Raw genomic sequence first — 25,106 nt, 5'->3', positions numbered from 1 at the left:
ATCCAAGTAGGAGTGGAACAACTGCAGTGCAGTGCCTCCAACTCCCAACCCAGACAACCTATCCAGAAGGATACCATGGTTGATGGAATCGAAAGCCACTGAGAGGTCCAGGAGAATCAACAGGGTCGCATTCCCCCTGTCCCTCTCCTGGCAGATTTGCTTCCGCAGGGACGCAAATGGCATCCCTATGTTAGCCGTGATAGGCTATGTAAGTATTTACGCAGCCTATCACGGCTATATGGAAGAACCGAATGGCGGCCGCAAATGCGGCCGCCATTCATAATGCAGCGCGGATGCAGCAGGTAGGTGCTCCGTTCTGGGCCCATTTCGCGGGGGGGGCAGGGGGCTTCGTTCCGCCACGGATTTCAGGGGGCCGAATGCACTGGCATTCGACTTCACTGAGATCCGTGGAGGAATTCTCCAAAATCCCTGCCTGCAACCACCCACTCAAGCACCTTGCCCAGCCTATAATTGTTAACATCCTCCAGGTCCAGGTTAGGCTTTTTAAGGAATGGTCTGATTACCGCCTCTTTTAAAGCGGCCGGCACCACTCCCTCTCTCAAGGAGGAATTTACAACCTCCTGGACCCAGCCGGACATCCCCTCCTTATTTGATTTAATAAGCCATGAAGGGCAGGGTCAAGCACACAAGTGGTCGATCGGACTTGTCAAGCACCTTGTCCGCATCCTCAGGCCTCAGTAACTGAAACTCATCCAATAAAACTGGACCAGACGGTGCTCTGAACACCTCTACCAATGGAACTGCATTATCTGCATCTCCATCGTGCAGATAAACTTTGGCACCATCAGACTCCACTTTGGATTCAGGTGATCATATTGATACAGGCCAAAGGCCGGAATCTGAAAATTAAGACAAGTCCAACTGGCCCACAGCGAAGCAAAGACTGACACCAACTGTCATTCCCCCCCCCCCGCGCTCAACGGTGCAAAGGGAGCCCAGCGTTCTTTCTTCCCCTTCTATATGCCAGGACCTGCAAGGTGTGTGCAATGTTTGTTTTCTTGCCTGAGAACAACATGGCCTACACCTGCAACAAGTGTAAGTTGATCACACTGCTGGAAGAAAAAGTAAGAGGACTGGAGCAGCGACTGTTGACCAACCAGGGACTAAGAGAACACGAAGAGTTCTTGGACAGAATGGGGGAACTACAGCAGCAAAGGGAAGACCAGAAGCTTGAAGAGCAACAGCAAGATGAGGCAGTGGGAAATGCTGAGGTGAAGAAAAATGGAGTAGAGGATACTCCTTGGAAAAGGGTGACAGTTAGGAGAAGAAGAACTAGACGCCACTCTGCACCAGTGGAAGCAGTGGAGCTGTGGAACCGATTCCAGGTACTTGCGGATGAGACTGGAAGACAGCGTGCTAGGGATGTACGAAAGTCACTTACCTGTTCACGGATTATGTTGATGGGGGGGGAGGCATTCCGTCCCTCCCCCCGGAATCCTCGCTGGGGGGGAGGCACTCCATTCCTCTCCCTCGGAATCCTCCGCGGCCAGCTGTGCTCCGCGCAGCTCCACAGAGCAGCCGGCCAGTCCCGGACAGGCCAGAGCCATCCGCAGCCGGATTTCCAGAAGCAGAGGGCTCTGGGTAAAAAAACAAACAAAACCGCATACACAAATGGTGGCAGCTATGGCCGCCGCCATTTGCGATCCTTATTTTTGCTAGGGATGTACGAAAGTCACTTACCTTTTCGAAGGGCGACATTCGTGGGGGGGGAGGTGCTCTGTCCCTCCCCCCGAAATTCTGGCCGGAGGGGGAGGCGCTCCGTCCCTCCCCCAAAAAATTCTGGCCAGCCGGCTCCGCTCCGCAGGGATTCTGCGGAGCCGCCGGCTGGCTCCGCCAGAGGCCAGTCATCCGGCCGCTGGCTAGCAGGGATGCAAATGGCGGCGGCCGTAGCTGCCACCGTTTGCATCCCTGCAGTCAGCCATGATAGGCTATGTAAATGTTTACGTAGCCTATCACGGCTGATTTAAAAAACAACAACGCGCGTACGCAAATGGCGGCACCCATGGGTGCCGCCATTTGTGTTCCTTATTTTGGCACGTCTTAGTCTACGTAAACATTTACGTAGACTAAGACGGCGAAAATAAGGGGAATGCAAATAGCGTAGCGTCTACGCTATTTGCGTTCCCCTTATTTTCGCCGTCTTATTCTACGTAAATGTTTATGAAGACTAAGATGTGCCAAAATAAGGAACGCAAATGGCGGCGCCCATGGGCGCCGCCATTTCCGTATGCGTGTTTGTTTGTTTTTTCTTTTAAATCAGCCGTGATAGGCTACGTAAATCTTTACGTAGCCTATCACGTTTTTTTGTTTTGTTTTGTTTTGTTTTAAACTAGAAATGGCGGCGGCGGCAGCTGGTCGGAAGACAGAACCGCCACCGAACCGCCGCTGGAGCCGCTGCCGCCAGGAAGATCCACCCAAGGTAAGTCCCGTCCCGGGGGGGGCAGGGGGGCAGACCATTCCGCCACCGATTTCCAGGGGCCGAATGCGCTGGCATTTAGCCTCCCCGAGATCCGTGGCAGAATTCTCTGACATCCCTAATTTTTGCCCTCTTAAACTACGTAAATATTTACGTAGACTATGATGGCGAAAATAAAGGGGAACGCAAATAGTGTAGCGGCTGCTATTTGCGTCCCTTTTTGACTCCCCATTTTAGCCTATGTAAATATTTATGTAGATTAAGAGGGCAAAAATAAGGACCGCAAATGGCGGCAGCCGTACAACATGGAAAGCGACCATGTTGTACTTGAGTTCTTGGTTCTAAGGGAAGCAAAAGCTGAGTGTAGTCAAACGCGTACCCTGGATTTTAGGAAAGCTGATTTTAATAAACTCAGAATAATTATCAGTAAGGTCCTATGGCAAGCGACGCTAACGAGAAAAGGAGTCCAAGATGGGTGGGAGCTTTTAAAAAAGGAAATTCTCAAGCCACAATTACAAACAATTCCAACAAGAAAAGGTGGAAGACAACAGAAGAAGCCAATGTGGCTTCACAAAAAGCTTAGGGATGACCTGAAAACAAAAAAGGACACATATAGGAAGTGGAAAGAAGGCCAAGTAACAAAGAAAGAGTACAGGCAGGTAGCACAGAATTGCAGGGATGGCGTCAGGAAGGCTAAAGCTGAGCGAGCTGAGGTTAGCGAGGGATGCTAAAAACAACAAAAAGGCTTTCTTCAGCTATGTGCATAGAAAAAGGCAGAGGAAAGAAATGGTTGTTCAGCTATTAAATAAGGATGGCAAAATGATAACAGATGACAAAGAAAAGGCAGAGGTGCTCAATTCCTACTTTGGCTCAGTCTTCTCCCAAAAGAGGGTCTATGACCCCCCTGGCAAAGGCGAAGTACAGGCTGAAGGGGCAGGATTGCAGCTTGAGATCGATAGGCATATGGTCAAGGAACACCTAATTCCTTTGAATGAGTTCAAATCTCCAGGGCCAGATGAACTGCACCCTAGAGTCATCAAGGAACTGGCAGAAGAACTCTCAGAACCACTGTCTATTCTCTTTGAGAAATCATGGAGGATGGAGGAAGTGCCAGATGACTGGAGGAGGGCTAACGTTGTCCCTATCTTCAAAAAGGGTAAAAAGGAGGAACCTTGGAACTACAGACCAGTCAGTCTGACATCAATCCCTGGGATAATTCTGGAGCAGATGATAAAGCAATCCATCTGGAAGCACCTTGAAAACAATGCCGTGATTGCTCAAAGCCAACATGGATTTGTCAAGAACAAGTCCTGCCAGATGAATCTGATCTCATTTTTTGATCAAGTCACCTCCCTTGTGGACTTTGGGAATGCTGTAGACATCATATCTCTCGACTTCAGCAAAGCTTTCAACAAAGTGCCCCATGATATCCTGATGAGCAAGCTAGCTCAAAGTGGGCTAGATGAAACAACGATCCGGTGGATCCACAGTTGGCTACAGAATCGGACTCAAAGAGTGCTTATCAATGGGACCTTCTCAAACTGGAGAGAGGTAATGAGTGGGGTACCACAGGGCTCAGTCCTGGGCCCAGTGCTCTTCAACATTTGTATTAATGACTTGGAGGAGGAGGTGCAGGGAATGCTGATCAAATTTGCAGATGACACCAAATTGGGCGGGATAGCTAATACTTTGGAAGACAGAAACAAAATTCAAAGTGAGCTGGATAGACTGGAGCACTGGGCAGAAAACAACAGAATGACATTTAATCGGGATAAATGGCAAGTTCTACACCTAGGAAAAAGAACCCAAAGGCACAGTTACAAGATGGGGGATACGTGGCTCAACAATACTACAAGCGAAAAGGATCTTGGAATTGTTGTCGATCACAAGCTGAATATGAGCCAACTATCTGATGTGGCTGCAAAAAAGGCAAATGCTCTTTTGGGCTGCATTAATAGAAGCATAGCTTCCAAATCCCAGGAAGTACTAGTTCCCCTGTACTCAGCACTGGTTAGGCCTCATCTCGAGTACTGTGCCCAGTTCTGGGCACCACACTTGAAGAAGGATGCAGACAAACTGGAGAGGGTTCAGAGGAGGGCAACAAAGATGATCGGGGGACTGGAAACAAAGCCCTGTGAAGAGAGACTGAAAGAACTGGGCATGTTTAGCCTTGAGAAGAGTAGGCTGAGGGGAGATAATGATAGTGCTCTTCACGTACTTGAAAGGTTGTCACAGAGAGGAAGGCCAGGATCTCTTCTTGATCATCCCAGAGTGCAGGGCACGGAATAATGGGCTCAAGTGACAGGAAGCCAGATTCCAGCTGAACATCAGGAAAAACGTCCTGACTGTTAGAGCAATACAGCAGTGGAACCAATTACCTAGGGAGGTAGTGGGCTCTCCCACAATGGAGGCATTCAAGACGAGGCTGGACCGCCATCTGTCAGGGATGCTCTGACTTGGATTCCTGCATTGAGCAGGGGGTTGGACTCGATGGCCTTGTGGTCCCCTTCCAACCCTACAATTCGATGATTCTATGATTCTATGAGGAAGTGATGGGGCCAGATGCCATGATCTTAGTTTTTTTAATGTTGAGTTTCAAACCAGCTTTTGCACTCTCCACTTTCACCCTCAACAAGAGGCTCTTGAGATTCTCTTCGCTTTCTGCCATTAAGGTGGTATCGTCTGCATATCTGAGGTTGTTGATAATTCTCCTGGCAATCTTAATTCTGACCTGTGATTCATCCAGCCTTGTGTTTCTCATGATGTACTCTGCACTCTGATGTACTCTGTAAGGTGGTCTGGTACTCCCATCTCTTTCAGAATTTGCCAGAGTTTGTTGTGATCCACACAATCAAAGGCTTTAGCATAGTCAATGAAGCAGAAATAGACATTTTTCTGGAATTCTCTTGCTTTTTCCATGATCCAGCAAATGTTGGCGATTTGATCTCTAGTTCCTCTGCCTCTTCGAAACCCAGCTTGTACTTCTGGTAGATTTGGTTCACATGCTGCTGAAGCCTAGCTTGTAGGATTTTGAACATCGCCTTGCTGGCATGTGAAATGAGCTCAATTGTACGGTAGTTTGAACACTCTTCGGCATTGCCCTTCTTTGGAATTGGAATGTAAACTGACTGCTTGATCTGTCATCGGCTTTTGATACCATCGACCATGGTATTCTCCTGGATCGACTCCATCGGATGGGTATTGGAGGCACTGTGCTACAGTGGTTCCGGTCCTACCTACCGGGCTGATTTCAGACAGTAACACTGGGTGACTATTCCTCAGCCCCTTGGCAATAGAGCTATGGATACCTGAAAGAGCGCCTTCTTCTTTACCAACCTGCCCGGTCACTGAGGTCATTGGAGGGCTTGCTCCTGGTGGTTCCACATGGACCTATGGCCTGGTTTGGAGTCCACCAGGAAGACAGCCTTCAGCATAGTGGCCCCCTTCCTGTGGAATTCCCTGCCTTTGGAAGTCAGGCAGGCACCAACGTTGTGTTGCTTTTGGCGCCTGCGTAGGGATGTATAAAAGTCACTTACCTGTTCACGGATTATGTTGATGGGGGGGGCATTCCATCCCTCCCCCCGGAATCCTCGCCAGGGGGGAGGCGCTCCGTTCCTCCCCCCCAGAATTCTCCGAGGCCGGCTGTGCTCCGCAGCAGCTCCGCAGAGCAGCCGGCCAGGCCCGGCCAGGCCAGAGCCATCCGCAGCTACGGCCGCCGCCATTTACGTTCCTTATTTTTTAAAAAATATTTACATAGAATAAGAGGGCAAAAATAAGGAATGTAAATGGCGGCGGCCGTAGCCACCGCCATTTGCGTATGCAGTTTGTTTGTTTGTTTGTTTTTAACCCACCCAGCCATGATAGGCTATGTAAAGATTTATGTAGCCTATCACGTCGTGGTTTTTTTTTTAAAACCTAGTCATGATAGGCTATGTAAATCTTTACGTAGCTTATCACGTCTTTCTTTTTCTTTCTTTCTTTTTTTTTTACCAGAGTGGAAATGGTGGCGGCGGCAGCCGGTCGGAAGACCGGCCGCCGCCGCCGCCACCGAAGCCATCGCCGGAGCTGCCACCGGAGCCACCGCCGCCAGGAAGATCCGCCCAAGGTAAGTCTCGTCCTGGGGGGGGGGGCAAGCCGTTCCGCCACTGATTTTGGGGGGACGAATGCGCTGGCATTCGGCCTCCCCAAGATCCGTGGCGGAACTTTCGTACATTCCTAGTTTGATCCCAGTGGAAGCCGGGTCTCGGGTAGCCGGCTCAGGTCGACTCAGCCTTCCATCCTTCCGTGGTTGGTAAAATGAGTACCCAGCTTGCTGGGGGAAAGGCAGTCACAACTGGGGAAGGCAATGGAAAACCACCCTGATACAGTTTGCCATGAAAATGCCAGCGAAAGCGGCGTCCCTCTAGGCGTTAGCAATGACTCGGTGCTTGCACAGAAGGAACCAAGATGGAGTCTAGGCTTTTTCCAAAGTATTTTTTTCACCCAGATTGATGGCTGGGGAGAAGAAGGAGGAGTTGGCTGTGGCAGAGTTCAGTGACAGTTGGAGTTACCAGCATATGCGAGTTCTGTGTACAAGCTCAATGTTGTACAGGTGGTAGGAATGACTGCAAGGATCAGCAGGCCTCAGACACAACTGTTCTTTATTCAGCGCCCTCAGAAGTCAGAACTTCGCAGAAGCCCCACCCACTGGTGCTACTCCCAGCAATACAGGAGCTGCCAAGGTTCAAAAACAATAACTAACCCACAGTACCCCTTCCCCCGATACGTAACGTTCCTCCTCCCTTCGCTATCATAGTCTGTATATTAACCAGCGAGGAGGTGCGCTTTCCCGGCCAGTGGGAATGCGCTGGCATTCGGCCCCCCGAGATTCGTGGAGAAATTCTCTGACATCCCTAGGTTCTGGCACTTCAACTGGCAGTGAGAGAAACCAGTCCCAGATACATTTTCAGCACCTACCTCTGCTGATGACAACCCACTCTGGTGAGAACGCCTTCTCAGCTGTTCAATATGGCGATGCCACACTGACCCGCCTGCACACTGGACCTTGCATGACACAGGTCCAGTGACCTCAGTGATAGAGGAAGGAACCCATCTCAGGCCAGCCCCATAGTTCCTAGCAAACACCTGATCTTGTGGGGCAAATGAACAGAGAGTAGGAGCTGAGAAGGCAGCATGCAGAGCTTGCTCCCCTTTGCTTTGCAAGTCTTCAGCTAAATCTGGGTGGAGACGGTCACCCAGATCTCGAGCAGTCAGCCTAACAAAACAATCTCCGCCTAAAGAGGTGAGTCAGTAAGGGCCTCTAGCATAGAGACCTCCAGTGGAGGAGGTACTACAAAATCTGGAATTCGAAGTGGTACCCGACTCAATCCATTGGCATTAGCTATTGCCGTTCCTGGATTGTAGGCAAGGGTATAGCCACAAGCATGGAGCAGAATGGTCCAGTGCTGCAAGCGAGGTGATAGTATGAAGGGAGTAGGCCTACCAGGAGAGAAGATTCCTAAAGAGGCTTGTGGTCCGTGCGTATTTCAAAAGCACGGCCATAGAGACAGTTGTGGGACATTTTGACTCCTGCAATAACAGCTAGGGCTTCTCTGTCAATTTTTTTTTACAAAGTTTCTTTCAGTGGATGACATGGCCCTTGAATAATAAGCAGTTGGTGCCTCTGTAGCATCTGGAAATGTGTGGCTTAGCCCAGCACCAAGCCCATCATAAGACCCATCGGTAGTAAGGATTAGTGGCTTCTTTTCATCATAATGTACACGCACAGAATTTGAATTCAGCAAGTGTTTGACATTCTGGAAAGCATTCTCATGCTGGCTGGTCCATTTCCATGGAGTTCTTTTTCTCAGCAAGCCTTGTAATGCCTCAGCAATGGTGGCCTTTTGTGGAAGAGACACATGGTAGAAATTGGGAAGTCCCCCGAAGGCTTGAAGTTCCTGCTTTGTTTTTAGAGCAGGGGCATTGTAAATTGCACGTATTTTGTCTTCAGTGGGGCGAATGCCAGACGCATCAATACAGTGGTCCAAAAATGTTATGCTGGAGCTTTAATTTCACATTTCTCCTTCTTTACATGAATGCAGGATGTGTCAGAACAATGTAGGACTTCTTGAAGTCATTCAGCAAGTTCTTCCTCTGTTGATCCCATGATCAGGACATCAACAAAATATAGTACAACACCTGGAATTCCAGAAAGTAGGATTTCCATGAATTGATGGAACAGTCCAGAGGCCACAGAAATTCCAAATTGCAGACGCTTTCGTCAGAATGCCTCTCAATGAGTGATTATTGTTTGGGCATCTGCTGTTGCATCATCAATGATCAACTATTGATATGCTTGGGCCAGATCAAGTTTTGCAGAGACCTTCCCTGCACCAAGAAGCAGGGATGTATGAAATTAGCCTTACCTGGCTCTGCAGGGTTCCGCTGGGGGGGAGGCATGCCGTCCCTCCCCCCAGAATCCTCGCCGGGGGGGAGGCACTCCACGCCTCCCCCCCGGAATCCCAGCTGGCCAGCTGTACTCCACAGGGATTCTGCGGAGCTGCCGGCCGGCTCCATCAGCAGCCGGACATCTGGCTGCTGGCTAGCAGGGATGAAAATGGCGGCGGCCATAGCCGCCGCCGTTTGTGTCCCTGTATTCAGCCGTGATAGGCTACGTAAATCTTTACATAGCCTATCACATCTGACTTTAAAAAAACAAACAAACGCGCGTACGTAAATTTACGTAGACTAAGATGGGGCAAAATAAAGAACGCAAATGGCGGCGGCCATAGCCGCCGCCATTTGCGTACATGCGTGTTGTTGTTTTTTAAAGTCAGACGTGATAGGCTACGTAAAGATTTATGTATCCTATCACATTTTTTTTTGTTTTAACCTAGCCGTGATAGGCTACGTAAATCTTTACGTAGCCTATCACGTCTTTTTTTTTTTTTTTTACATGGGAAATGGTGGCGGCGGCAGCCAGTAGGAAGACCGGCTGCCGATGACGATGATGCCGAACCGCTGTCGGAGCCGCCACCGGAGCTGGCATTCGGCCTCCCCGAGATCTGTGGCGGAATTCTCTGCCATCCCTACCAAGAAGTGTGAGAAGTTGATAGAAAACAGGCACTGGATATGGATGCTGCTTAAGTGCTTATTCACAGTGCACTTGTAATCCCCACATGGGCCATGTTTCCACGAAAATGGAAGGGTGAAGCAAATGAAGAAATACCGGAGTTTTCATGGAATCGGCAGGGCTCCATGCAGGGCTCCACAAAGGACTGCACCGCACCATTATAAGTCTCTGACAGAAACATACTTCCGGGTGGGGTGGGGGGACGGGAAGTGAACGTCATCAGACTGGCAGGGGCTGCTCAACCAATAAGAAGGGATGTCAGAGAATTCCGCCATGGACTGAAATGGGATCGAATTCCCTTCAGTCTGTGTGATGGAATCCTCTGTAGAATGGCATCACGAGCTCCTGCAGAGCCAGCAGTCATGTGGCTTTTTTTTCCGTCGTCCACAAAGAGTCGTGGAATTTTCGTAAATAAAAACGCAGTGTAGTATATTCCGATAATAAATGCGTAAGTTATTTTAAATAGTAGTATGTAGTGTCTCAAGCCTAGCAGGACCCCTGTTCCCTGCAAGGGTATGCGAAGAAAGCTAATTGGGACACACACACACACACACACACACACGAAATAGAATCTATTGAACAGGTAGGAAGCAGGGGTGGGGAAAGTAGGCCTGGATCTGCTGGTAGATCTCTGGATAGTCTGTGGGAGACCAGCACACATTCCCGACTAGCATTTGTGCAATAATTAGTGCTGTGCTGGTTATTTCCATTCTTCCATTTCCAGCATTTCGTGGGGGGCGGCAAAAGTTGATGGGGAGGTCAGAATTTTGAGTAACGTTCACCTTGGGGAGGCGGAGAGGACTTCCACTTGCCTTTTTACGTATAGGAAGTGGCTGAGGAATTTTCAGAGAGGTTTCTCCAGCCCAACAGATCTTTCTGAACTCCCGTGAGACCACGTGACCTCGCCCTTTCCTGCAGGCACTGAGGAAGTGCTCCTGGGCTGCACAAGCCTCTCCGCAAGGCAAGAACAAATGGGGCTTTGAGACTCTGTTCTTCCTCTGTTCTCCCAACACAAACCTCCTTGCAGAGGGGCCTTCTGCAGGGAGGCCTTCAGAATCTCCTCTGGCCTACAAGCCTCTCTGCAAAGCGCTCTGTCCTGCAAGTGAGGTGAGAGTTTTTCTAAAGCTCCGAAAGGCCCGTTTGTTCTTGTTCTTCAGCCAGGGAACCCTTTCCGATTGCCTGTGAGAGAGGGCAACGTCCTGTGTCCTCACAGGAGTTCAAGAAGTGCTGTTGGGTTGGAGAAGCCAGTCTGTGAAGACTCTCATGCTGCTGTAGAGGAAGAAAATCCTTCAGCTACCTCCTAAACTTAACAGGACATGTGTCCCCCGCCCCAAGGAGAAAATTACTTGAAATCCCCCTCCCCTCATCCACATTAACGTTTTCAGGGTGCTGTTCTAGCACTCAACCAGAACATCTGCCTGGGCATGGCAGGGGACGTTCCCTGTTGCCTTGATTCCTGAGGGGTGAACCTTGGCTTTAGGGGCTCAGCTTCACCCAACACCAAGGGCAGACACTGACAGCTCCAGGCAAATCCATCTACTTAAGGGCGCACTGGTGGCCAAGAATGTGGCCTCCTTCACTTCTGCCTCCACCACACGGTAGGTAGGGATGGCGGAGAATTCCACCACGGATTTCAGTGAGGCCGAATTTCAGGTGATCAGATTGACACAGGCCAAAGGTCAGAATCTGAAAATTGAGACAAGTCCAACTGGCCGACACAGCAAGCAAAGATTGACACCAACTGTTGCCCCCCCCCCCGGCGCAACGGCGCGAGGGGAGCCCAGTGTTCTGGGGCTGTGATTGTTGCACTACCCTGGAATTATCAAAATGACAGTAGTTCTGGAGGAGTCCCCTATGGATTTCCACCTAGCAAACCAATAACAAGGAAATCCCAGACAAAACGTGCTTAATCTAAGTACGCTCTAAGCACTTCCGTGTCGGCCCGGGTTGTGTCTGGTCACTCGGTGTCTGGTCCTTTCTGGCTAAGATCTAATTCCCCTGCTGGGCCTGTGCAGTCGGGTCTTTTTAGCTTCCGCTTGTCTCTGATGTAGGAGGGAAATTCTCTCTGTGCCTCTGATTTGGCAGCCGGTGCTGTTCTGGCCCCTGCCCGAGGCCACTCAGGGGATGCTGAGGACCAAGCACCGCTTGATCAAGAATGACGAACTGAAAGGTGATTACAGGCCATATCTGTAATGTGCACAAATCCCAGCAGAATCAGATAACTCCATTCATATCCCAGAGAGGAAAGCATCCTATCAAATCAAAGGCACGTGTAGCTACAAATCAGGAAGTCCCTGGTTCAAGTCTCACCACTGCCATGAACTCACTTGGTGGCCTTAGGCAAGTCCCCCTATCCCCACCCCTCAGCCTCAGTCCCCTCATCAGCAATGTGGGCGATAATAATGCTGACTTTACAGGGTTGTGTTAAAATTACCATGAGAAATTGTTGTTGTTGTTGTTACTACTAGGGATGTATGAATGCCAGCCCATTCAGCCCCCCCGAAATCGGTGGCAAAACAGCCCTCCCCCCACCCCCCCGGGACGGGATTTACCTTGGGCAGATTTTCCTGGCGGTGGTGGCGGCTGCAGCAGCCGGTCTTCCGACCAACTGCCACCGCCGCCATTTCCAGTTAAAAAAAAACAAAACACAAAAAGTGATAGGCTATGTAAAGATTTACGTAGCCTATGATGGCTAGATTTTTAAAAAACACCGTAGTAGGCTGCGTAATTGTTTACGTAGCCTATCACAGCTGATTTAAAAGAAAAAACAAAAACGCATGTAAGCAAATGGCGGCACCCATGGGCGCCGCCATTTGCGTACGCGCTTTTTTTTATTTGCGTCCCTGCTAGCCAGCGGCCGGATGTCCGGCCGCTGGCGGAGCCGGCCAGCAGCTCCGCAGAATCCCTGCGCAGCGGAGCCGGCCGGCCAGGATTCCGGGGGGGAGGAATGGAGCGCATTCCCCCCAGCCATTAGCTAGGGATGTACAAAAGTCACTTACCTGGTCTCGCAACTTTTTTCGCGGTGGGGGGGAGGCGCTTTGCTTTTCCCCCCGAAGTTCAGGCGATGGGGGGGAGGCTTCCCACCTCGCCCGGCCGAAATTCAGGCCGGGGGGAGGCTTCCTGCCTCGTCCGGCTGAAATTCAGGCCGGGGAGAAGTGCCCCGTCTCCCCTGCTGCGAACTATGAAAAAAAGAAAAAAGAAAAAAAAAGACCACGTGGCCGTGATAGGCTACGTAAATCGTTACGTAGCCTATCACAGGTGACTTTGGGGGAAAAAAAAAGACCCCGTGGCTGTGACAGGCTATGTAAATCGTAGACGTAGCCTATCACGGGTGACTTTGGGGAAAAAAAAAAAGCACGTATGCAAATGGCGGCCCCCATAGGGAGCCACCATTTGCGTTCCTTATTTGGTCCTTGTAGTCTACGTAAATCTTTACATAGACTACAGCGAATATAAGGACAACGCAAATAGCTGCTGGAGCCACCGCCGGAGCCGCCACCGCCAGGGAGATTCGCCGAAGGTAAGTCCCGTCCCGGGGGGGCGGGGGGCAGACCGTTTCGCCACCGATATCGGGGGGCCGAATGCGCTGGCATTCGGCCTCCCTGAGATTTGTGGCAAAATTCTCTGACATCCCTAGTTTAAACATTAAAATAAAATATACGACGTTTGAAAGCTATTTACATAAAAACCTATAGACAATACATATAAACAACATATAACTAAAATAACTTTGAACTAAAAACAATTTACCAAAAATAAAATAAAATAAAAATCCAACCATAAAACAACACAGCTTGAAACAACACAACCTAAAAACAGTCTGCAAATGTCAGCAAAAGGAACTCTTCTATTCTTCCGGAATCTCGTTGTAACTTCCCCTAAACAGCAACTTCTTAGGGCACCATCGCACGAGGCTTTTATCATGGACTTGTGGTGGGTATGCGTGTCGTTTTCATGACGCTGGCACCCTCCAGGGCACATCCAGTGGTATTTCCTGGTTTTTCCATCTTAAAAAGAGATAATGAGCTATTCAAATATTTAAATATCCTGGATTTTCCTTACTGTGTACTTTTGTTGTTGCACTATTAAAATAGCCACTAGGAGGCACTGTTTCACGGAGGTCTATGGAACACTGAACATTAAAAAACGTCCCCACTCAGCAATCACGTGGTCATCGTCTGGGAGACCGAGGTAAATGCAGAAAGGCTCCACAACGGTAGGACTGCGGGTTTTCCTTAATGTAGAGACGCCCTTAGTCTTCCCATAACTGTATCTGATCTCTGATGTTCTTCGTGTTCAGCGACTGCTTCTATTAAAGGTCTGCACTGACCGCAAGGTTTCACCTGGATCCTGATGTAGCACTTCAGAAAATGGGTTGATTCTGCTCGGCCCGATTCAGAGGATATCTGCTTCGGCTTGGGTACCAACCCAAACTGAGATTTGGAAACCTGGGTCTTCATGCCTCGATAAACTAGCCTGGGCAATAAAACAATGGCTACAACTCCCCCCCCCCTTGCACCATTTCTGAGCTATGGATGAAATGTGCAGGCTTAGTAGGGCCTTAGGAGAGCAGTCTGCATGCCAGATTTCAGAAACGTTTTCAAAAAACTGTTTGTGTTACATCCCATTGCATGAGGGGGGGGGGATAGTTAAAGAAATTACCAATAACATTTTTACTTCTTGGCAGAATGGGATGAAATGTGCAGGGATAGCTTTCCCTTCTGCAGCTAAGTTACAAATAAAGAGGTGACGAGTTATTTGGGGCAAGAGCAGACATTACATGTTGAGCACACCCGAGTATAGGACACGTGTATCCCTCAGTAACTTGTGGACCATTCTTCTGAAAATGGCAGGCAGCATAGAGGTGTCACTGCACAAGAAAGTTGCAACGTTTCAGAAAGAGAGGGGCTTCATGTGGAAGGGGAGTCCTCATTTGGGGTGGATGATATGAGATGGGCTTCCCCTTCCCTCCCTTGATTTTGGGCAAAAGTCCTATGAAAAAGATACACTTCATGGAGCTGTTTCTGGGGAACAAACCTGCCACATATCGGAAGGATTGGGCCATGGACTAGGGAGCTATGATTACGAAAATTCTAGCACTAAACATAAAAAATGTGGCAGGCAGAGCAGCTTTTAAACTAAACTCTGGGGAAGCCAATAGGAGCTGGGAAGCATCTTGTTCTGGATCATCCCTAGGGGATGGAAATAAAAAAAATATTTTCCATTGCCCAAATGTAGAAGGAGAGGAAAGAGGCCATGAGTATATGGTGGAACAGGATAACCAATCAGAGGCCTAGGTGCCACAGCAAGACCTAATTTTCCAGTTTTGTCAGGACAGAATATTGACATATTTCACATTGCCATACGGGGATAACCAGCATTTTCCATAATTCAGCATAATATTCCCTTTAATAACAGGTGGTGAGTGCTGATAGAAATTGAGCCAAAACGGAGCTACTAAGAAACACAAGTGAGGTATCAGCATGCTCTGGGGAACATTTGCTGAAGAACACCCACCCCGCAAAGGAAACCTAGCCCCCCCCAAAACAACCCAGGGAGAACGTTCAATAGCCACCCTATATTATGCCAGTTGGAAGAGAAGAAGAGGAAACGATGGTGTCATGAGGAAGGTGGAATGCTCTCCTTGCAGTAGAATTGAACTCCGTATAAACTATGATATCCCAGAAGAGAGCATGAGAGGCTGGCAGGGGTCCCTAACCCTTGGGGCAGAGGATATACTGCAATACTCCATTGCAGGTGCCACGGGTTATAGATATCACACCAATTCCTGACAGTGCATTCACATGATTATGAAATGATTCTACAATTGAAGGCTGTTTATAAGGAATATACTGCCATACACAAAACCGTTTTAAGTCCACTTCAAGTTGACTGAGAAAGAACAAATGCCTCAGAAGTGGACAAGGACCGCATTGTCTAAAGCACCCCGTTGTTTAACAAAACACTCAGAGCATTAATTTTTGAGTGATTTTATTAGGCTCCCCAAATACAGTGGTGAGAAAACGTTTGTGACCCCTTTAGGATTGTCACATATTTCCAACCTAAAATGTGATTACACCTTAATCTAACCCCATAGTCCTAGATAAAGAACAACAGACAACCTGATCAAACAAATGACACACTAACATGATGCTGATCCAAAACTGCTTCAACAGTCAATATCTATGTGGGAAAAGAATGTGAACCTTTAGATTCAATACCTAGTGGCACCCCTTGAGCAGCAATGACTTCAAGTTAAGGATGGGGGTGAAATCCCCCATGGACCCCGGAGTCCATGGAGGTTCGGAAGACTTACCTCCGCCTCCTGGAGAAATCCTCACCAGCTGGATCCTGCCGCCAGCCAGCTCCGGAGCACCAGCGATAAGGCTGCCATTGCCATATTGCTGGTTGAGCGGCTTGACTGCGGATGCAAATGGCATCCATGACGCCATTTCCGGCCGTAAAGGTCTTATGTTAAGCTAAATGCATCCGTAAAGCCATTTGCATCCGGAGACAGTCCCTCTCAGCCAGAAATACGGCAATGGCGGCTATATCGCTGGCTCTGCGGAGTTTGCCGTGGAGTGGAGCCAGCTGGGTACGATTCCAGGGGGAGGGACGGATCGCCTCCCCTGCTGCAAACCCTCCTCCGGACCTGGAGGTAAGTATTTCGTACATCCCTACTTCAAGTAACTGTTTCCTGTAACTCTTGGTCTGTCTCTCACATCGTGAGGAATTCTGGCCCATTCCTCCTCACAGAAGTGCTTCAACTCAGTGACATTTGAGGCCTTCCTTGCATGAACAGCTCACCTTAGGTCCTGCTGCCACAACATTTTGATGGTGATTTGGTCCGGAGTTTGACTAGGCCATTCTAAAACACGGAATTTCTTCCGCAGCCATTCTTTAGTAGATCGGCTTGTATTTTACAATCATCGCCTTGTTGCATGAGCCACTTTTGATTCCGCTTCAGCTCATGGACGGATGGCCTCACATTCTCCTCTGCAACCTTCTGAAACACTGCAGACTTCATGCTTGTGTCAGTGATGGCAAGCTGTCCAGGTCCTGAGTTAGGAAAGCAGGCCCAAACCATTCCCACCTCCTTGCTTGACAGTTGGGGTGAGGCTCTTCTGTTTGAATTCAGGGTTTGTTTTTTGCCAGACATAAAGTTTCTCACTGAGGCCAATAAGTTCTACCTTTTTGGTAGATGCATCTGTTCAGAGAACATTGTTCCAGAAGTCTTGGGGATCATCTATGTGATCTTTAGTGAACTTCAGATGGGCAGCAATGTTCTTTTTAGAGAGCAGTGGTTTTCTCCTGGCTATCCTCCCAAGAACACTATTGTTGTTCAGTCTTTTTCTGATCATTGAGGTGTGAACATTAGCCAAGGCGAGAGTGGCCTGCAGATCCTGGGACCCAAATGCTCCTGGGTAGAGTGACTGTGGCCTTGAACCTTCTCCATTTCTGGTCGATCAATCTGACTGTGGATTGGTGGAGCCCCAAATCCTTAGAAATGGTTTTGCAATGCTGTGAGCAGCGCTAACTGCTTTTCTGAGGTCCTCAGAGATGCCTTTTGATCATGGCATGACATGTTTACACACAAGCGTATGGTCAGTACCAAACTCCCAAAGTTTCTGATCCTCATCTAGGGTATGGCCTCCCAAACCCACCCCTGAAGGTCTGCCTAATTACTTAAACATCTGATTCTAATTAATCCCTTTAATTGTGCTGATGCAACCAGGGGTTCAATTACTTTTGCACATCTCCTCATTCTTAAGTACTCATTATATGTCTTATTTATACATTGTTTTATTTCACAAGACATGCAATTGGGAAATATAAACTCTATTGGATATTTAGAAAAGGACTGGCTTTGATTGATGAAGGCTATTGTTGTAAAACTATGGGATTTCCATAATTATTGTTAAGGTTTACAAACGTTTTCTCGCCACTGTAGATATAATTGACAAGGAACTAGATTAGCAGGGCATGTTCCAAAAGTGATAGTTTCTTTAATTATTTTTCCGTATAAGATGATCCCTGGTGTTGAGATGGGGCCTCAGCACAATAACGTAGCATTTGGGGAGAAAGATGCAACCCAGGAGACCGGCCCCAGAGGCCAGGATGGAGAAGACCTCCACAGCGACCATGGTCTTCCCCTTGGTGCTCAGGTAGGTTGGAACAAAGGAGATCCACACACTGCAAAACACCAGCATGCTGAAGGTGATAAACTTGGCTTCGTTAAAGCTGTCAGGCAATTTCCTGGCAAGGAAAGCCACTGTGAAGCTGATGAGAGCCAGGAAGCCCATGTAAGCCAGGACAGCGTAAAACATGGTGACTGAGCCTTCATTACATTCCAATATGACCTCTCCAGCCAAGGCATGGAAGTCCAAGTTTGGGAATGGCGGAGAGGTCACCAGCCAGACAGCACAGATCACAGCCTGGATGAGGGGACAGGCCAGGACAATGGAGTTTGTCAGTTGTCTCCCCAAGAGTTTTCTTGCCATGTTTCCTGGCTTGGTAGCCATGAAGGCCAGAACCACCGTCACAGTTTTTGCCAACACGGAAGAAACAGCTACAGAGAAGGTGAGGCTGAAAGCAGTTTGTCGGAGAAGACAGGTGACCGTTGTTTGTCGGCCAATGAACAGGAAAGAGCAGAAGAAGCAGAACAGGAGGGCGATGAGGAGTACACAGGTGAGGTTTCGGTTGTTGGCTTTGACTATTGGTGTGTCACGGGATTTAATGAAGATTGCCAGCACTACAGTTGTGAGCAGAGACAGGGCAATGGCTAGAGAAGTTAAAACTAACCCCAGTGTCTCTTGATAGGAAAGGAAATGGATCTTCTTGGAGATGCACTGGTCTTGCTTCCTGTTCGGGTGTTGATCTTCGGGGCATGGGGTACAGCGATCTGCATCTGGAATGAGCAAAAGGAATGGAAGCAGCTCAAAAACGACATACATGTTCTTTATATGGGGCAGTTCAGCCCACAAAGAAGGAGATGGAAATATCAATTCCATAGCTTTCTTTACACCTAAGGTACAGCTTCCCTTTCATTATTTTATCTTTAAACATCAGCATCATATTTCATATGACAAGAGTCAGAAAAAGTACGAAATGGCTTTTTTTCTCCTCTATATCATGGCCTCATGTACTAGACTCATGTTCAATATTCTGCAAGGAAGAAACCTCCCAAAGCTGTAAGCAGAAGTGAAAATCTGGGAACTGTATGAAGTGAACCACCATTGCACACCTGCAGTTCCTCCTGAATGGTAAAGAAATAAAGAAATAATGATCTATAATTTTCTTCAGCTGATGGACTGTCCTCTCAGGGGATCTGTTGGTGCAAAGGCTGGCAAACACCTTGAAGTGATCGCTATCGGTAGAAAGGGCAACGTGTTTGAGATTGGGATAACATGCTCCAGTAGGGATGGCGGAGAATTCCGCCACGGATCTCAGTGAGGCTGAATGCCAGTGCATTCGGCCCCCTGAAATCCATGGCAAAACGAAGGGCCCCCCCCACAGAAGGCGCGCGAAACGGAGCACCTACCTGGTGCCGTTCGCGCTGCTTTGCGAATGGTGGCCGCGTCTGTGGCCATCATTCGCTTCATGATTTTTCGCTGTGATAGGCTATGCAAATACTTGTAAATGCGCCATTTGCTATGTAAATACTAAGTACATACGCCCTTTGCGTCCCTGCGGAGGCCGTGATAGGCTACGTAAATATTTACGTAGCCTATCACGGGGGAAAAAAAGGGAAATTAAATGGCGGCTATGGCAGCCGCCATTTGCATCCCCGTGCAGCCCAGGAGTGGCCGGATGTTGCTGCAGGCGGCCCCGGCAGGCAGCTCCGCAGAGTCACTGCGGAGCACAGCCGGCCGGTGATGATTTTGGGGGGAGGGACTGAGCACCTTCCTCCCCCCATGGATGTCACGAAACGAAACAGGTAAGTAGTTTCGTACATACCTATAGGTGTTCCAAAGATGACCAACCACCTGCCCTGATTTCAATGTTCTGCCCAAACAGCTTCAGCTCTGATGCCAAAACATTTGAAAATGGAGGTACAGTGTTAAAAAAATACAGTATGGAGAGATTGGCCAATGTGAGTAGCTAAGAAACCCCAACAGATTCTGTACTTGTGAGTATTAATAATGTAATGAGAGTCATTGTTTTATTATTTAAATAGAAGATTTCTTCAAGAAATTGTGAAGACTTTGCAAACCACTAAACCACCGAGTTAGGCAATCACAATAGGATTTATTGAGAAAATATTCCTAGGGAAATGGCTCACTCTTTTTCTTGTCTCTGGTTTTCCTATGTCCTCACTCGACTCTTGTCCATGTATGTTCTGCACTTTTACATAGCTCTTACAAAGTTTGTGGTACCTGTCAAGTTAGAAATTGTCCCTTCCGGACAATGATCGCATCTATAGCAGCAAACGGGCTTCCCCTCTGGAACTCTTCTCTGGTGCCCTGGAGAGCACTGCTCTACACACCTGGCAAGGGGTGTCTTCTTAAAGGGAAGAGAGAAATATTTGAGGTTTTACATGTGATAGGCATCACACTAAAAAGCACTTGGAGTTACTCAGCCAGGTTTCCCATCACATGATGGATAGGACCACATTTAGGAAGGGTGAATCTTTTCTGGACCTGGCCACCGAGCACCCCAGAGCTCAGCGAGTGGCTGGGAGCTCCGCTAAGGACCCGTCCCTCCTCAACTGGCTGTCAAGGAAGCTCTTGACAACCAGCGTGGGCAGGAGGGGCCTCAGTGCCACCCCAATGCTCTCGTCCTGTCCTCCTCGTGAAGAGGACAGGGCAATCGTGCTGAGGGGTGGTGGAGCCGGGACCTGTCCTGCCCTCACCATCTGTCAAGGAAGTTCTTGACAACCGGCATGGCAGGAAGGGCCACTGCAGCACTCCAGTGCTCTAGCCCTGCCCTCCTCGAGAGGAGGGCAGGGCTAGAGTGCTTGGCGGTGGCGGGGGGGCGGGGATGCGCCGCGCTGAGAACTCCAGCAGTCAAGGACTCCGCCTTTGTGTGCATAAAGCACAAAGACTTGATTGCCGGAGTACTTGGTGTGGAAAGGAGGCATGGGTCATGCGGCTCATTGGGGAAACAGGGAGGCTCAACAAGTGGATCCGGGCTGCGCGAGTGGAGGGGGAAGCTCGTCAAGCTCCCTTGCGCCCTGGATGGAGATGGGTCTTCTCCCTTCTACCTCTCCCTTCTCCCTTTGATCCAACTAACCCCATATAGTCAGCCCTTACTGGCCGCGGCTCTCTGGGCATGGAAGGAGAGGCTTTTTTCCACTCTTGCCTGGAGATGCCCTGGGCTGAACCTGGGGGTTTTGCATGCAAACATTGTTCTTTATCACTGGACTCAATAGGCCTTTGGTCTCATCTAGAAAGGAGACATCTCTTCTCAAGTGACAGAACTACGATATTCTTTCCTTCTCCCTTGATATTCACCACAAACTCACCTCTGTAGCCCACACAATCTCATCAGAATGAATGGTGAAATCTTGGCCGGGGGGAGCTTCTGGATCCACCTGTCCAACTTTCCTGGGAGCAAAGGATGTATTTGGGAAGAAAATCCAGTTCTCAATATCGTATCTCTCTCTGTTTTTATAAAAAGAGACTTGCTCTCCAATGCTGTTGTTAAACCAGACTTTCCTCAAAGAGGCAAGAATCTGAAATGGAAGAGAGAATTAGAAATCAGGGTCATTGTGAGTGAGTTCTGGTATCTTCCAACATACCTGTCAGGATTGGGCCCAGTCTCCCTGCAGAGACCATGGAAGAGGAACCCAAGCCTCAGGGAGCTTACAGAGACAGGGAAGGACCTTCCCAAGGGCAGGCTAATCAGTGGGATCGAAGCCCACCATAACTTTTCCTTCTGTGAGAACCCAGCAATTCACAGAGGGGGAGGAGGTGAGTGTGACAGATACATGGATCAAGCCCACAGTCAAGAGGGAGGAGCAGCACAAGGAGGTCAGGCATTCCACCAAGCTGGCCCATCACGGGAGGTCTCTAGGGCAGGATCCTCCCTGAGGGCGGGACTGAGACAGCCCTTCAGGATTCGTGCTGTAGAGCAGAGTCAGAAGTGCAACAGCTTTCTCCTCTGCTGGTGTGCATCTTTCAGAGTGAACTTCAGATAAGCTGTTTAGGGCTGCGTCAGCTTGATCAGGGACATTAGCACTGGTTTGTCAGAAGATGACCAGGTCTGTCACCCGACTAGCTGAGAGAATGATAGCTTTGCTCAGCAAAACCTGTGTACTTGGAGACTGACTTCTTTGTCTGACTACGCACAGGTCGGAAGGGCTTGAAACCTGACAATACTGTGACTGCCATCATGTTATGAGACTTTTTTTCTGTACTCCATTGTTTAGTGTGCACTTAAGATGCATCAAGACATGTTCATTGGGCACTAACTGCTTGCGCAGTGGTTGGGCTTTTTCCTTTGGCGTCTGCTTGCTTCAAGCCGCCCTCATGCCTTTGAATGGGTGGCAGAAGCATTAGGCTCGAACCCTCAAAGCAAGCAACTCCTGGGGTTCTGCAGCTGCCTGGCGGGGGGGGGGGGTGGCGGTTGCCTGCTGTCGCTTCTGCAGATTGAGGTGGGGGGACCAGCAATGCTTGCTAGATTAGCACTATGGCTTTGGGGTGAGGACTTGCCTGATTTCTTGCTCCTCAAAGCCACATTAGTGAATACATAAATGTTACAGAAACAGTGTGAGTCTCTGCTGCTCTTCACTCCCTTTTTAAGGCTCTTCAGGGGAAATGACAGCCATGAAAGAATATCCGTGGGAAATGTCTTTCTTTGGAGCCTTAGAGTGGACTAATAGCCTTTTTCCCAGGCTGAGCCTTTGCTTCCAGGCTCAGACCACTGAGAAACCACCAAGGCACCTTCTAAAAAATTGCTAAATTTGAAGGAGGACATTACCTGCCACGGCTGGATATTTGGAAGCCACTTGCCTTCCCCCTTCAGTCCACGTTTGGATCCAGATGAGGACACGGAATGTAGCGCATGTGCCACGGAATAGACAGCATTGAAAATGCTGTAGCTGTGACTAGACATGGTCATTTCCAACTTGTGGACCTCCAGGTCCTGTACCTTCTCCTCCCCGGTACATCTTCTCTCTGCCTTTGGAGAAGTTTGGTCTGATTTCAGAAACTGACATTCAAATACCTCTTCCCACCATTGATGGAGAAAGACATCTCCTTGTGGTTGGTTTGGATCTAAAGCCCAGAGAAAATGCTTGAATCCTGGCACATCCCTCCTGTGCACTCTGAAGTGAAAAGCACCCTGGAAGAGGTTGGCCAGGTCTGTCGAAGAACTTTCCCAGTGGGATGTCAGGATCCAAACCTTCCTAAATGAGATCTTGGTCTTTCGTTCATGAATAACCAAGAACACTGTTAATATCTGTATAACACTGGGGTCCCCAAAGACAATCATCACTTGAGGGTCAAACCAAGAATGAGGAATAGAGCCAGATAGTGCTTGTTGTAGAAGGAGGTCGTTTCCTGGATTGAACATGTCAGTGAGGGCCACGCAGATGTCATTCTGCTTGAGCATTGGTGTCAGCAACTGGATGAAATGTTCACCAGCGTCATCAGTTAAGGCAACCAGCCCAATCCAGTTCCAGTAGAAATGCAGGAGCAGCTGGACTAAGCCCACATACTGGGAGGTTTCACTGGGATCAATCTGGTAGAAGGAAAGATATTCCGTTGTCTCGAACAAGCCATATCCGAGCTGAAGGAAGGAATTTGCTGTTAGTCCGTTCAGTCAGAATTTTGTGGCACTGTAAAGACTGACACAATTTTTAATTAGGGATGGACGAAAGTCCCTTACCTGTCCTCGAAGCTTGCTTCGCGGTGGGGGGGAGGCGGTTCGCTTCTCCCCCCGAAGTTCATGTGAGGGGGGGGAGGCGCTCCGCCTTGCCCGGCCGAAATTCAGGCCAGGCGGGAGGCACCCCATCGATTGCCGGTGAAATTCAGGCCGGGTAGAAACGCCCCGTCTACCCAGCCGCGGGGGAAAACAAAAACAAAAAACCACCCCCGTGATAGGCTACGTAACGATTTACGTAGCCTATCACGGCTGGATTTCCAAAGTCAGCTGTGAAAGACTACGTAAATCATCACGTAGCCTATGACGGGTGACTTTGGGGGGAAAAAAAAGCGCGTACACAAATGGCGGCCCCCATAGGGAGCTGCCATTTGCGTTCCTTATTTGGTCCCTGTAGTCTACGTAAAGATTTACGTAGACTACGGCGAAAATAAGGGCAACGCAATAGCCGCGTTAGTCAATTGCAGCAAGAACAACAAGGAGCCTTTTGGCACCTTCTACATTTTTTATTCCTTAAGGGGTCGCAAAACTCCTTGTTATGTCTCCCAATACAAAACCTTTTGAACAGACTGATTGCTGGCTGGGATTAGACACGCAGTAGCCACTTGAGATTCCTAGCCACCACCAAAGCTATTGCATGGCAGGTTAGGCAAAGCCAGAAGGCCCCCCAGTCCTGCCACCCAGAATCAAAGCAACCCACACACTGCACAGGCAGATCTGTTTTCAGATATTTGCCTTTCCACCTTGGTGTTCCTGAGCTCTGCAGGCCCCCACATCTATCCCCAAGTGAATCCCCTCACCTGTGGGAACTTGAAGATTCCCATGAAGGATGCAATCTCCCTTGAGGATTTGGAGTCCAGACCCCAAATAACAGACAGCAGTTGATCATGCTTGTGACATCTATAATTCGGAAACATTTGGCCTCGTGTGGAGAGGAGAGACAGACTGTTCAAGTAGATCCATCTTGCAATGTTGCTGTGGTCACAGATGCGGAAGCCAAGAGTACAGTTGGGTAAGAGAACAGGATCCTTGTTGAGCTCCTTGATGGTGAACGCCAAGGCCAGGAGTTCCTGGTAGTACTTTTTTATCATCCTGCAGTGATGAGAGTGGCATTAGGAGGTGGGTGAGGATCCCAACAGAACTGCCGAGAAGCGGAGGGTTAAAACGTCCATCTGGTTGAACCCTTTTCTACAGACACAAAACTTCTAGACCACAGACGTCGACATGAAGGATTCACAGACAAATTCAAGTTGTTCTTTTGACTCAGAGAGACACCAATTATTGCTGGATGCAATATTGCTGGATGCAATAATTTCATAGGAACACCTGAAAAGCCCTGCTGGATCAGAGATCTAATTCAGCTCATTTATAATTTATTTTTTTACTATATATTTTCATTATTGATGTTCCACCTTCCAGGATACAGATGTTTCCAAGGTGGCTTCCACATAAAACCAAAGCGCAAAAACAATATATATAAACAGTTTGACAGGGTCCTTCCCACTGTGCAGCTCTATCAGGATTAACAATAGCAAAGTGTTCTCAGTTCAACCAGCCTTCTCCATGAATTGGTTGAAGGACATAGTTAGAAGAACATCAGATGAGCTCTGTTGTATCAGACCAAGGTGGCTCCCTCTAATTCATCATACGTTTTCCAACTGTGGTCAACTTAGATGCTTCCTGGGTGCCCCACAAGATAGATATGAACATAGCAGCCATAATTTCTTCTTCTCC

The 25,106-nt window shown here is 48.7% G+C and overlaps 1 protein-coding gene across 1 annotated transcript; it reads right to left on the bottom strand.

Annotated features, from left to right (window-relative positions):
- Window positions 1-20,211: 20,211 nt before the first annotated feature.
- LOC146355639 (vomeronasal type-2 receptor 26-like) lies at window positions 20,212-24,463 on the bottom strand. The gene is made up of 6 exons (XM_084829948.1): window positions 24,173-24,463; window positions 23,205-23,279; window positions 22,470-23,090; window positions 21,289-21,425; window positions 21,013-21,094; window positions 20,212-20,403 (listed from the first exon to the last, which is right to left on the bottom strand). Exons 1-6 carry the CDS (start codon window positions 24,461-24,463, stop codon window positions 20,212-20,214), a joined length of 1,398 nt encoding a protein of 465 aa, XP_084686074.1.
- Between the last annotated feature and the right edge of the window lie 643 nt (window positions 24,464-25,106).

Source organism: Heloderma suspectum, chromosome 2, assembly GCF_057233095.1.
Source record: "Heloderma suspectum isolate Gila_16-S chromosome 2, 16-S_ref, whole genome shotgun sequence".
Taxonomy (NCBI): Eukaryota; Metazoa; Chordata; class Lepidosauria; order Squamata; family Helodermatidae; genus Heloderma; species Heloderma suspectum.
The sequence above is the reverse complement of the archived record's forward strand: the minus strand, read 5'-3'. Positions and strand labels throughout refer to the sequence as shown.

Excerpts from the sequence above, each read along its gene's own strand:
- LOC146355639 (XM_084829948.1), bottom strand. The coding sequence starts at position 24,463 with ATGATAAAAAAGTACTACCAGGAACTCCTGGCCTTGGCGTTCACCATC. Across the intron at positions 23,280-24,172 it reads GAATCTTCAAGTTCCCACAG|CTCGGATATGGCTTGTTCGA; the intron begins GTGAGGGGATTC and ends TCCTTCCTTCAG. Across the intron at positions 21,426-22,469 it reads CAAATATCCAGCCGTGGCAG|AAGGAAAAGTTATGGTGGGC; the intron begins GTAATGTCCTCC and ends GGGTTCTCACAG.